The sequence below is a fragment of the Canis lupus genome, chromosome 26 (genome assembly GCF_003254725.2).
Source record: "Canis lupus dingo isolate Sandy chromosome 26, ASM325472v2, whole genome shotgun sequence".
Taxonomy (NCBI): domain Eukaryota; kingdom Metazoa; phylum Chordata; class Mammalia; order Carnivora; family Canidae; genus Canis; species Canis lupus.
In genome coordinates this window covers 11789353-11802074 of record NC_064268.1, presented here as the reverse complement: position 1 = coordinate 11802074, position 12722 = coordinate 11789353, and the positions used below count along the sequence as shown (strand labels likewise).

Genomic DNA, 12722 nt, shown 5'->3' with positions numbered 1-12722 from the left:
GCCGTGGTCCTAAAGAGCAGAGACTTGTAATTAGATTACTTGAATTCTAATCTCCCTCCCCCCTGCTCCACTGTTATCAGCCATGTATGTAGGACCTCGAGTGAGTTTCTCAACCTCTTTGTGCTTCTGTTTTGTGATCTGCAAATGAGGATCATCGGAGCCCACCCCATAGGGCTGCTGTGCAGGCTGCATAGGGTACCTTCCGGAGAGTGCTTAGAACAGTACCGGACGGAGTAAATGCCATTTGTGTTTGTTCGTACTGTTATTGTGAGTGGTATTATTATTATTATTTTGGTTCCTAGGTATGTTCGGGATTCTGGAGAATATCGAGATGGGTAACACAGTGTTCCGTCTTCATGGAATGTACATGCCAGGGTGGAGGGAAGATAATAGTAATTGTTTTCTTTCTTTCTTGTTTTTTGAAGATTTTATTTATTTATTCATGAGAGACACAGAGAGAGGCAGAGAGGCAGAGACACAGGCAGAGGGAGAAGCAGGCTCCCTGCGGGGAACCCGATGTGGGACTCGATCCCAGGACTCCGGGATCACGCCCTGGGTGGAAGGCAGACGCTCAACCACTGAGCCACCCAGGTGCCCCTAGTAATTGTTTTCTGCTTATTGGGTGTGTTCCACTACCAAGGCCTGGACGAAGTGCTGAGTCTATAGGCTCCCATCTCTTTGTCCACACTTCCCTCTGTAGAACAGCATCCTATTACCCTTTCAGTGTTATAGATGAAACTGAGCCCAGAAAGGTCCAGGTCTTTGCTCTGAGTCTCCACCATTACCTCCCTGCCATTACATCTTCTGATCATAACGGAGGCCGGAGCTCAGAGTCTCCAGGACCTGGTTCTTCAGTCCTTGGGCAGTGTGTCCGCCCTTAGCGGAAGGGTGGCTGGTCCCGGCCTCACCGGTATCTCTCCTCCTGTCTTAGCAGATGAAGAGTGTTCCACTGCAGAGCATCCCTATAAGAAGCCCTACATGGAGACGTCGCCCAGCGAGGAGGACCCCTTCTACCGGGCCGGCTACCCCCAGCAGCAGGGCCTGGGCGCCTCCTACAGGACAGAGTCAGCCCAGCGGCAGGCCTGCATGTACGCCAGCTCAGCGCCGCCCAGCGAGCCGGTGCCCAGCCTGGAGGACATTAGCTGCAACACGTGGCCCAGCATGCCCTCCTACAGCAGCTGCACGGTCACCACGGTGCAGCCCATGGACAGGCTCCCCTACCAGCACTTCTCGGCTCACTTCACCTCAGGGCCCCTGGTGCCCCGGCTGGCCGGCATGGCCAACCACGGCTCCCCGCAGCTCGGAGAGGGAATGTTCCAGCACCAGAGCTCCGTGGCCCACCAGCCTGTGGTCAGGCAGTGTGGGCCTCAGACTGGCCTGCAGTCCCCCGGCAGCCTGCAGCCCTCGGAGTTCCTCTATTCTCACGGCGTGCCAAGGACCCTGTCCCCGCACCAGTACCACTCTGTGCACGGAGTGGCCATGGTGCCAGAGTGGAGCGAGAACAGCTAAAGCGAGGCCTGCTTCGTCACAGACGTGTGCCAGAGAGAGAGGAGAGAGAGAGAGTACGTGGGAGAAAGTGAAAGACAGTAGCAGAGAGAGCCCCATGGATGAGATACGGATGACATTTTTCATTACAGCCTGTTTTCACGTCTGCACTCGCGAGCCCCGGACGCTGATCTAATCAGTCGTTTGAAACCACGATTCAAAAAATGTGACTTTGTTGTGCCGTCTCAAAACTTAAAAAAACCAACCAAAAGAGATGAGCCCCCCCCCCACAACCCCTCCCTCCACAATGACCACTCTCATTGGCCAGCCATGTTCACTCACACCACCTCCAGATGTCCTCCGTGATTCCTCCTTTTGGTCTCCGGAAAACCTTGCCTTTATCGAGTGTTTTATCCTAATGGCGGAGTTGGAGCCTTCCCTGTCTTGGTGTTAATGTTGACATTGTTATATAATAAATAATAATATATTTTTTTCTTTCAATTTTCTTCATGGGACCCAGTCCCTTATTTTGGGGAGGTCTGAGGCAAGTGTGTTTAAAAATATGTACTTGTGAGTTTCCCCTCAAATATACCACCCCTGAAACCTAAATTTTGCCGCCCTGCCCTTGACTAAGAAATTACCTACCTCTGCCATGTGATGTTCCTGAAAAGGTTCCCTATGTCCCAGCTTTTGTCTGATTTTTTTCCTCCCTTGCCCATCATCACAGAGCCCAGTTCGGCCCTCTCCTTCCCAGTGGAGGCTAACTTTGCCCTGCATCTGGCCTCCTCTATCTTGGCCCTCCCATCTTCCCAGCTCTAGGTCTTTCCAGCCGTCTGTTGCTAAAACGTGGCCTATAGCTTCCCGACCGGAAAGCTTGCTTTGAAAAACTTAAAAAGCCCTGGTTTACATGCGGGCAGAACTGTGATAAGCAAGGAGCAAGCTCTGTGCTGACAAGCGTTGCAAAAAGGCCAAAATAAATATTCCTCCTGATAAAACACAAAGCCAGCCCCAAGCTTCCAAACCTCCACCACCGAGGACCCGACCCAGATGCAAAGCAAAGCCCACCGTTCCTAAAGAAGAGGCAAGACGTGCTCGCCGATTGGTTCTCTCCAAAGAAATCACACCGACACCAGATGCTGACACAAAACTGTGGTTATTGAAAGCAGAAAACAGTATAAAAAAAATAAGCGTGTAAGTAAAACATTATTGCAGGGTTCTTCAGATGTAATATTTTACTGGTACTATTTATTTATAAATAGGAGTTCTAATTAAGTAATAACATGAAATGAATCCAGCATGGGAGCTGGCCAAGAGCTTTTAATTTTATTAATACTCAAAACCAAGTTTGCGGTTTTTTTTTTTTTCCTTTCGAATGTGCTTTGCTTTCTTGATTAAAAAAAATTTTTTTAAACTGACCCTAATAAAGAGAACAGGGTAATATGTGAGGCTAAGTATGTCCAAGTACGTGCGAGTGTGTGAGTATGTTTGTATGTGAGTGTCTTCATGCGATTATGTCTTTTTATGTTGCTAGGGGGTGGGGTGAGAAGTAAGTACTCGTTTCGTATATTTGTGTGCCAATTAATGCCTAATAAATACCATGTGCTTAAAAAGTATAAGGGACTTGAATACCAATTTTTTTTTTCCCTGTTCTTTCTGACAACTGAAGAGAGGGGAAATTAGGTGGAGGGCATAAGAAGCAGTTGTCTTGCAGGTACAATTTTAACCCCATCTTTCTTCTGCTCACCTCAGGGAGTATTTGGAATCCATACTTGAGTGTATATATTAAAGATTTTGTTTATTTTTTCATGAGAGACACACAGAGAGAGGCAGAGGGAAAAGCAGGCTCCATGCAAGGAGCCTGATGTGGGACTTGATCCTGGATCCCCAGGATGATACCCTGAGCCAAAGGCAGATCTGCTCAACCACTGAGCCCCCCACGTGCCCCTGGAACTGAGTATATTTATCCCCTGGCTTGAATCCCTGAAATGGAGTTATTTGCTTTAGTTGAATTGTGTCAGTGTTGAAAAAGAAAAATCATCCCACATCTCAATTGACCAAAAAATATCAGTCATACTCTCTATAACACCTAGTACTTGATTTTCTGAAGGATTTCTTCCTTTGAATTAATTCTAGAATCAGGTGTTTGGGAGGTCCCAGTGCAAGCAAACTTAGGGCCTTTTCGATGGATATTAATTTAAAACCCACAAATTTAAGATTTGTGAATTTGTCCTGTATCATACATATAGGGCAGAGCAGAGCACAGCAGCAGATTTGTGAGTAAATTCATGCTGCAATTTTTAAAAATTTATTCACGAGAGACACACAGAGAGGTAGAGACACAGGCAGAGAGAGAGAAGCAGGCTCCCTGTGGGGAGATCCCAGAACCCTGGGATCCCATCCTGAGCTGAAGGCAGATGCTCAACCACTGAGCCACCCAGGTGTCCCCATGCTGCAATTTAAAAAAAATTTTTTAATCTCAGTGCCTACACCTTTCAGGTGATCAAGAACCATCAGCTATATCACATCCCCTTGAAACAGAAACAACTGATTACAAATTACTCATTTAATCAGATCCCCCTGGAAGCTTTCCTAGGCAAACAACTCCCAAGAAGTGTGAACTAATTATAAGGAAATGACGGTTCAGCTTCTTGTAGGTACAGTGGAGAAAATAGGTCAATGTCATTTTTATTCCCACAGAGATGAATTAGTAAAATTTCACTGAATAAATTCCGACCGTACTCTGAATAGATATTTATTCTGATGGGTTAAAAAAATTGCATTTGAAAAAATTACCTTCCAAAACTAATTTACGAACTATACAAGGTACTCAGTCTTATTTTTTTTATGAGAACATCACAAGAATACTGAATTAGCACCCCTCAGGCGCGGCACTCAAACTGTTGCTGCTGCTGAAAATCACTAAAAACATGTTCATGGCAAGTTTCTTTTTCTTTTCTTTTCTTTTCTTTTCTTTTCTTTTCTTTTCTTTTTTTTTCTTTTCTTTTCTTTCTTTTTTCTTTCTTTCTTTCTTTTTCTTTTTTCTTTTTCTTCCTATCTTCCTTTCTTTTTTCTTAAAGATCTTATTCATTCATTCATTCATTCATTCATTCATTCATGAGAGACACACAGAAGTAGAGACACAGAGGGAGAAGCTTTCTCCCTGTGGGGAGCCTGATGAGGACCAATCCAGGACCCCAGGATCACGCCCTGAGCCAAAGGCAGATGCTCAACCACTGAGCCACCCAGGTGGCCCTTGGCAAGTTTCACAGATGCAAGAAGACCCATGAGGGCAGCATGCATGATATCATAAAGGGGTAAGACAAGGAGTCCTAACTTGATCTGGAAGAGGTGTCTTCTGAACTGAGCCCTGAATGCTGAGTAGGAATTAACCAGATGAAAAGTTGGGAGAGAAAGCACCTCGAGCAGAGGGAACAAACAGCTTGCACAAAGGTCCTGAGGCAGAAATGGTGCTGAAAGAATGAGCTATGGGTTCATGAATGGGTAGTAATATCCTACTCTGCGTTCATTCATTTCTTTCAAGAAGCATATGTTAAGGTCCCACCCTATGTGATAGACACCCTGACTTGTTGAGCACCTTCTAGTTGTTGTTCAGGCTCTTTTCGGGGTTAGTTCCCAAGACTGCAGAGGACTGTGCGGATCTGTGAGCTGGTAGGTTTCTTTGTACTTGAGAGAGGAATGTTACAGCCTCTCCTGGCTTCCAGGTGCAACACTGAGCACTCAAGTATGGGATTCAAAGTTATGAGAACACCAGAAGGATCACCAGAACTTTCAGAGACTGAGATCAGTAGTATCCTTGAGCTCAGAGAAGTTGGGAGCACCCCCAGCATCACACAGCTGATGTGTGGCAGGGCTCAGCCTGGAACCTCAGTTTGCCAAGCCTTAGCTTCCTTGCTCATTAAAAGGAGATAGTGTACTTGCTTCAGAAGACTGTTGTCCTTTGAAGTTTAAGTGAATGATATCTGTAGAAATGTTCCATAAAGTACCTACCACAGTACATGCTCCATAAATGCCTGAAGAGACACTTATCAATGAAACACAAGTTAAACCTAACTTTCCCGCATTGATTTAGCAACTGAATAGTCAAATAATCATGATACCAATAGCTAGTGAGAAAATAAATCTGCCGGCTGGAATCAAAGTAGATAAAACCTTCCAAGAGGAGAATCTGGCCAAGTACATCACAAGCCTTAAAATTGTGGTAATCCGTTAATCTGGTCATTCCACTTGGAGCAATTGATCCCAAGGAAATAATCAGGGATGTGCATCAGACTTATTTTCTGGAAAGTTCATCATGATTTTTAAAAACTGTACAAAACTGGAGACAGCCTTATAATCTAGTAATACGGTGCTGGTTAAATCAAGTGTACACCCATTAAATGGAATACCACATGGCTTATTAAAAAATACGCTTGTGAAGACAGTTTGAAAAGGATATTTCAGATACATTGTAACTAAAAGAAGCTGATTGCAAGTAGCCTGCACGGGCAGCTTCTTAATTTTATTAAATGCAACTGCATTCATCCCAGCTTACGGGGGAAAACCCCACTGTCAGTTGTAGAATAACAAATAACAGTATTGGGGCTGTGAGTGCTTACATTTTCTTTGTTTTTTGGGTATTTCTCAATTTTTTGCATGATGAAGATGAATTCTGTTTATAATTAGGAGTAGAATTAGTAAAATAAACTCTAGTTTGTGCTTTGGTCATTGTCAAATGGAGATTGGGAGGAAGGGGTGGCCCACGGGGTCTAGTTTGAGAACAAAGGGATGCAGCTCCAGGAAGCAGTAAGGAGTGCGGTTGGCCAGGCCGTGACAGAGCTGGGTACCAGTACCACTCAGCCGACCGCTAATCACCCAACATTCCACCTCAGCAACAAGGAGACACCCGGAGGCTTCTCTGTCCCCACTTTTTAGGATTGCCCCTTGCTGGTTAGGTTCTTGTCCTGGGCGGGGGCTCTGATTCTCTCGTTAACAAATGTAACACACACACATGTACATACAGTTGCACACATGCATACAGCACACACAGGCACACACACATACATACGTGCACCTACATACAACACACATATGCAAACACACAGACACACACAACGTATGCATATATGAATGCACAGAGACACACTCGTGCACACACACACACACACGACACACACACATACTTGTTGGCTCAGGTGGTTTTAAGAATCTCACCTTGGTTCTTTACCTGACCTGGCTTATAACATTCACTTTGCCAGTTACTGCCTACATGACCTTGGGCAAGTCACTTAACCTCTTTGACCCTCCGCATAATCACCTATGGAATGAGGATAATAAGAGTACTTCCGGGGTGGGGGGTGTTCTTCTCATGGACATGCAGTGAGACGGTGAGTGTAAAGTTCTGACCACAGTGCCTGGTCTAGAGCAATAATTATTGGCTGGTAAGAAGATTAATGAGTATTAATTATTATTGCTATTAATCCCTCCCTCTGCTTCTCCTTCTCCTTCCCCTCCCTCTCCGTCCCCCTCCTTTGCTGGTTGGGAAATTCGCCCCTGTGATCTTCTATTATTTTTATAATGGACCTCAGCTCAGCGAGGGTTAGGAAAACATCACCAGAATCGTCATCACCATCATCATCACTTTGAACAATAATTAAAACACAGCTTTTCCACATAGACACCATCTTAAGGATGATTTAAGTAAATAGCTGGCTTTGTAAGTGACTATCAACCCTGGATCCTCTGTGGCAACGAAGAGGGACCAGAAATTTCTATATCCCTAAAGACTGACAACCCAGCACCATCTCTTTTCTGACTTCAGAATGCATTCTTCTACCTCTTAAAAAAAGCAGTCGTGCGTGTTAATCCTGCCAGATATATGAATTTAAGAATATGTGGTTCCCCCCGCCCCAAAAAAAAGAATATGTGGTCCCTGTTCCTAGAGCCGCAGGTGCTGGGGGCTGGGAGCGGCCCAGATAGGAGGTGGAGACTCTTCCTGGGAGAGCTTTCGTGTTTAGCTGACATCCCCTACTTTTGATATTAAAAGTAGAAAAAGTAATAAATAGCAGCTTTTATTTACTGACCATGCACTGTTTGCCGGTCCCCACCCCAAGCAGCATACCCATACCGTCCCTTTATTGGGAGGTAGGAACCAGTCTTATTCTCGCATTAGAGAGGAGGAAGCACCCAAGCAGAGAGTCTCTGTGGCATGTCCACAGTCACTCTGCTTATGAGTGGCTTGGCCACCGTTGCATGCTGATCACATCTGAGTGTGAGGGACAGATGCATCCCTGCCGTTTCCTGCAGGCCCAGAGAAGGGAGCGAGGGACAGCGTGGCTGGAGGTGCCAGGGCGACGTTCTGAGCCTTCGAACGTAGACAAACTGCGCCCACAGGGTGAGGCCTGGTAGCTTCTTGGTCTCGGACGCCCGGCTAACCCTTCGTGTGAGAGCTACTGACTCACTTCCCTGAGCCTCTATCTCCACGTCTGTGAAATGGGGGTGATAAGACCTGCCTCGCAGACCAGGACCAGGATTACATGGGAGCCCTTATGGAATGTGCTCTGCAGGGGCAGCTGGCTCCTCTGCACACTTAATAAACAGAGGCGGCAAGACAGATCTCAGCTCAGCCGTGACCTCCTTCAAGAGGCTTTGCTGTACCCTAGATGAGTCAGGAGAGCCTTCCTCTTTCCGGAACATTCACTGCCATTCACCCTTCCTATTGGGGAAACTGCCTGTCTTCTCTCCTGGAGTTGGGAGGGCTTCATGAGGGTAGTTTTGCCTGCTTGTATTTTCATGTAGAAGGTGTTTCCCAATTATGTCCTGAATGAATGAGTGGCTCAAGAGATGTGCTCATCGGGGAGCAGGGCTTGGGAGAAGTCAAGGACTCCGGCAGGTGATTTTGTTTGTATCCTCTTTGTCCGCCACAGATTTTAGGCATAAAGGAAGACAGCTCAGTGCATGCCAACAACACACGACCACAGGCATCCAGCCATGGTCTGGAGCCACAGTGAGGTCCATCCACCGCAAAGCCTCGGAGGCACAGGTCAGGCCCCAGTTAGTGTTGCACAAAATGAGTAGCTGGGTGGTTTTGCTGGTGAACTGACCGAGTGGTTCTGCAGACCCAGCCCGAGCTCGCATGGGCCCTGTTGGGCTCCGGTGCCGACGATGGGCTGATGCTGGGCTGGGGGCAGGTGGGTCCAGGAGGCCTTTAGATGGGGTGACTTCATTCTGCACCCCCATGACTTCCCATCCTCCACGGGGTCCTGTATCAATCACACTGACGTTTAGACCAGGCTGTGTATGGTATGTACCTATGTTCTGGATGAGTTCTTTTCTTTTCTTTTCTTTTCTTTTCTTTTCTTTTCTTTTCTTTTCTTTTCTTTTCTTTTCTTTTCTTTTCTTTCTTTTTTCTTTTCTTCTTTTTTTCTTCTTTTCTTTTCTTTTCCTTTTCTTTTTTTCTTTTCTTTTCTTTCTTTTCTTTTCTTTCTTTCCTTCCTTCCTTCCTTCCTTTCTCTCTTTCTTTCTTTCTTTTCTTTCTTTCTTTCTTTCTTTCTTTCTTTCTTTCTTTCTTTCTTCTTTCTTCTTTCCTTCTTTCAAAGATTTTATTTACTTATTCATGACAAAGAGAGAGGCAGAGACATAGGCAGAGGGAGAAGCAGGCTCCCTGTGGGGAGCCCAATGTGGGACTCAATCCAGGACTCTGTGATCACGCCCTGAGCTGAAAGCAGATGCTCAACCACTGAGCCACCCAGGTGTCCCGATGAGCCTTTTCTTAAGGAGTTTTCTCAGCGGGGCTTCCAGCAGAGCAACAGAGCCGGTGAGAGGTATGGAGATATATAGTAACAGATTTACCACAGGGGATGGGCTCACGCGCTTGTGGGGGCTGCAGGGTGAGTCTGAGATCCTAGGCCAGGCCATTAGGAAGGGTAGGGCCTGGGTCTGCTGGGCCTCCATGGCAAAACACCATAGACAGGACAGCTAACCAACAGAGATTCATTGTGTCACAGTGCCAGCACCTGGGAAGTCCAAGATCAGGGTGCCCTCAGGATTGGTTTCTGAGGAGAGCTCTCTTTCTGGCTGGTAGATGGCCACCTTCCTGCCGTGTGCCCCCCTGGCCTTTCTTCTGTGCGCAGGAAGGGAAAGAGAGGGAGAGTAAGCTCAGGTGTCTCTCTTTCTTGTAACGACACCAGTCCTCCAGAAGTCAGGGCTGGGCACTCACAGAATCTGCTTGTACCCCTCCAACACCACACACGGTGAGGGAGAGATAAACCCCTTTACAATTGGGGTGCCTTCTCTAAAAAAAGATGAAATGGATGCAAGGAGGTTGAAAAATATTGAATACCCATCATATTAGGAATCCAGAGCAAATACAATTTTATGCACAGGTGTTCACCCCACCTCTGCCACTAGCCCTTGTGGGTTTGAGCAAGTCACTGACCCCTTTCCTTCCTGTGTCACTGCTTGCTTTCTCTCTCTCTCTCTCACCCAAACAGACCATGGCTCAGAAATTCTTGTTTCAGAGTCTGCTTTGAGGAAATGCTAAAGTAAGAGAGTAGAGCTGCTAGTCCAGCAGGTCCCCACCTCCCTTAGACAAGAGAATAGGAGTTCCTGACCCAAGAAAGGCTCTTTGTCTCTGTCTCTGTCTTTCCCAGAGAGAGAATAATTTTATTTTATTTATTTTATTTTATTTTATTTTATTTTATTTTATTTTATTTTATTTTATTTATATTTTAAACACAGGACTTGAACTCACCACCCTGAGATCAAGACCTGAACTGAGATCAAGGGTCGGACACTTCACTGACTGAGGCACTCAGGTGCCCCACCAGAGAGAGAACATTGAATGGAGAAATAAAAAGATTAACACTGCTAGTGCTCTCACTCTGGACCCTAACTAAACTCTCTTTCAGTTCCTCCCACCTAGATCCTCAAGATTGTCCCTTTTTTATAATTGTGGTTCTCCAATCTTCCCTTCACCTTCATGAGTCCCCTTGCAAAGCTGTCTCTCACAGTTGTATAGGTTGAGCATGGCACAACCCTCAAGAGCATAGCCTTCACAATGACAGTCTGTCTGAATGGTGCCTCTTGGAATTGTGGCAGTGCACAGCCTGCCCAACTGTTCATGGCAGCTCTGTACCACTCATATTCTCAATACATTCTTTTCCTTAAAGTTGTACCTGATAAAAATCTTGATATTGAAATCACTTACAAGTCTTCTGTTCCAGCTCTCTCCCTTCAGATAAATCAACATCTAAATCATGGGCATGAGATCGTTACAATATAGATGAATCCTACTGAACCACAATTTGGGTATTCTTCAGGTTGAACTTTGTCCCTAAAACAAAAATCCAGATGGCAAAAAAACATCAGCTGTCACAAGGGAAGCTTGAGGGCAGAAGAGCTGACTTGGTTTTCTCAATACCAATTACATACAGGAGGTGAATCTTATTTTCCTGTTAGGTTTCTATGCTTGAAGTAACTTAACCCACTAGAAGCCCAGCCATTGGCAGTGGACTTGTCCAATTCTCTCGGCTACCTGCCTCTTTTCCCTAGAGAAGGATGCAGTGGAAGGGAAAGGGGAAAGGAGAGAAAGAGAGAGACAGAGAGAGAGAGAGAGAGAAACCCTATGAAAGCTTTTACATTGCTCTAATTTCTGAAACATAAAAGCTATTCTTCTCGGGTAAATCCATTTTTTTCCCTGTGGTATTAAGGACAGAGAAATTCCTATGAAAATAATTTGTCAAGTCTGGACTGATCAAAGATACGTATGAAAGGACCCCACTTTTTCTTCCCAGAGCAAAAACCAGCCCCCATCGCAGCTCAGAATGAATTGGCAATTCATTTACCGACTGTCAGATAAAGTAGCACGATCCCCATCACATCTTTAACTGGGACGGGACCAGAAGGAAGCAATTCCATGCCCACCGAGTGTACAAGCTGGGGGTATGTTAGTGATTAAGGGATCCTGGCCTGGGGGAGGCAGAGAGATATGACTCAGATTCACAAATGCACCATAAATCTCCCTCTTTTATTCAAAATGTGTGTTTTATAGTCGTTTCCTGGCCAATTGCTGCCTTGAATAAATATATAACATATCTGGACTTAGCGTTTAGGCCTAGAGCTGGGGTTTGTCTTGAGGGCCAAGTATTCTTGATATTTCCAAGAGCTAGCAAAAAGCGAATAATGAAGCTCTCCTTTCTTCCTGACTCACCAGCCACATTCTACATGGAAAATAAAAGGAGACGTTGGTGCTAATCGGGCCAACAGAGAGCAAGCAAAGTCTGCTCTGTTGAGCTAATGTCTTGGATCCTTCAAATAGGCTGCTGTTCCACCTTCTTACCTGGCTCCCCTCAATCAGGCACCCACCAATGAAGCTGCATGAATAAATAAATAAAATCTTTAAAAAAAAATGTGGCAGATTTCTTTTGTTCATAGAGTCCTGGGTTGCCTGACTTGCATCTCATTGCACTGAGGATGCTACCTGCAGAGGTGGGAAAGCCAGAAGACCAATGACCTTATCCATTCTTTTCCTCCCTCTTGCCGTCAACCTCAGTTGAGTTTAGATCCAGCCCCAGAGAGCTTCCAGAGCCCTGTGTATTGAGAACTGATTGTGTAGCTGGGCATTCTATGTGATGATCATGCACAGGCCCCAAACTTGGCTTCCAGCTTTTTAGAAGTGATGAGATTTTCTATCCAGCCCTGTGAGGTATGCTGGGACTATTCTCAGCCCCATTTTACAGGTGAGCAAATGGACGCTCAGAGAGATGGTCTCTCATCCATGGCCTCATTGCTGGATAGACAGACACTTCCACCTTCTCCTTTCATGATGCTAGGTCCCCGCCGTGTGCCCAAATGACAAAGCCAAAATGGCACAGTCCCTACCTCCAAATGCATCTCGGTCCAGTGTGACTTAAATGTCTTATGTCTGGATTCCTGAAAGTTAGCTCAGGGCCTGACAGGAAGTGGGTGCTCAGAGACTCTCTGCCAAATTCCCCAACTCCCCACAGGCTGACTGATCTAAGTTGGAGAGAATGTTAATCTTGATATATATGCAGAGGTCAATGAATACTCTCTTATTTCTCAGAGAAAGTTGTGCATAAGAACACCCCGAGGTTGGAGGAGATATTTGGGGAAGGAAGGCCTAACTCTTGCACGGCCTTCGTGTTATAATATCAAGTTGAGGAGCCTGGTGCTGAGTGAAGCTCCAGGACAAGGTTGAAGGTGCAAGGGGGACTCTAGCT

The 12722-nt window shown here is 45.8% G+C and overlaps 1 protein-coding gene across 11 annotated transcripts in view; it reads left to right on the top strand.

The window, feature by feature from the left end:
• Nucleotides 1–3101, top strand: part of TBX5 (T-box transcription factor 5) — an 86886-nt gene extending 83785 nt beyond the window's left edge. For 8 of the 11 annotated variants that reach the window (XM_025474075.3, XM_035706467.2, XM_035706469.2 and 5 more), the window contains one exon: nucleotides 932–3101. In XM_025474075.3, coding sequence (XP_025329860.1) covers nucleotides 932–1509 — 578 coding nt within the window. In that variant the 3' untranslated portion in view covers nucleotides 1510–3101. The remainder of the gene's footprint in view (nucleotides 1–931) is intronic. The other 3 variants (XM_049101835.1, XM_025474078.3, XM_035706471.2) reach the window with 1 other exon arrangement.
• Nucleotides 3102–12722: the final 9621 nt, after the last annotated feature.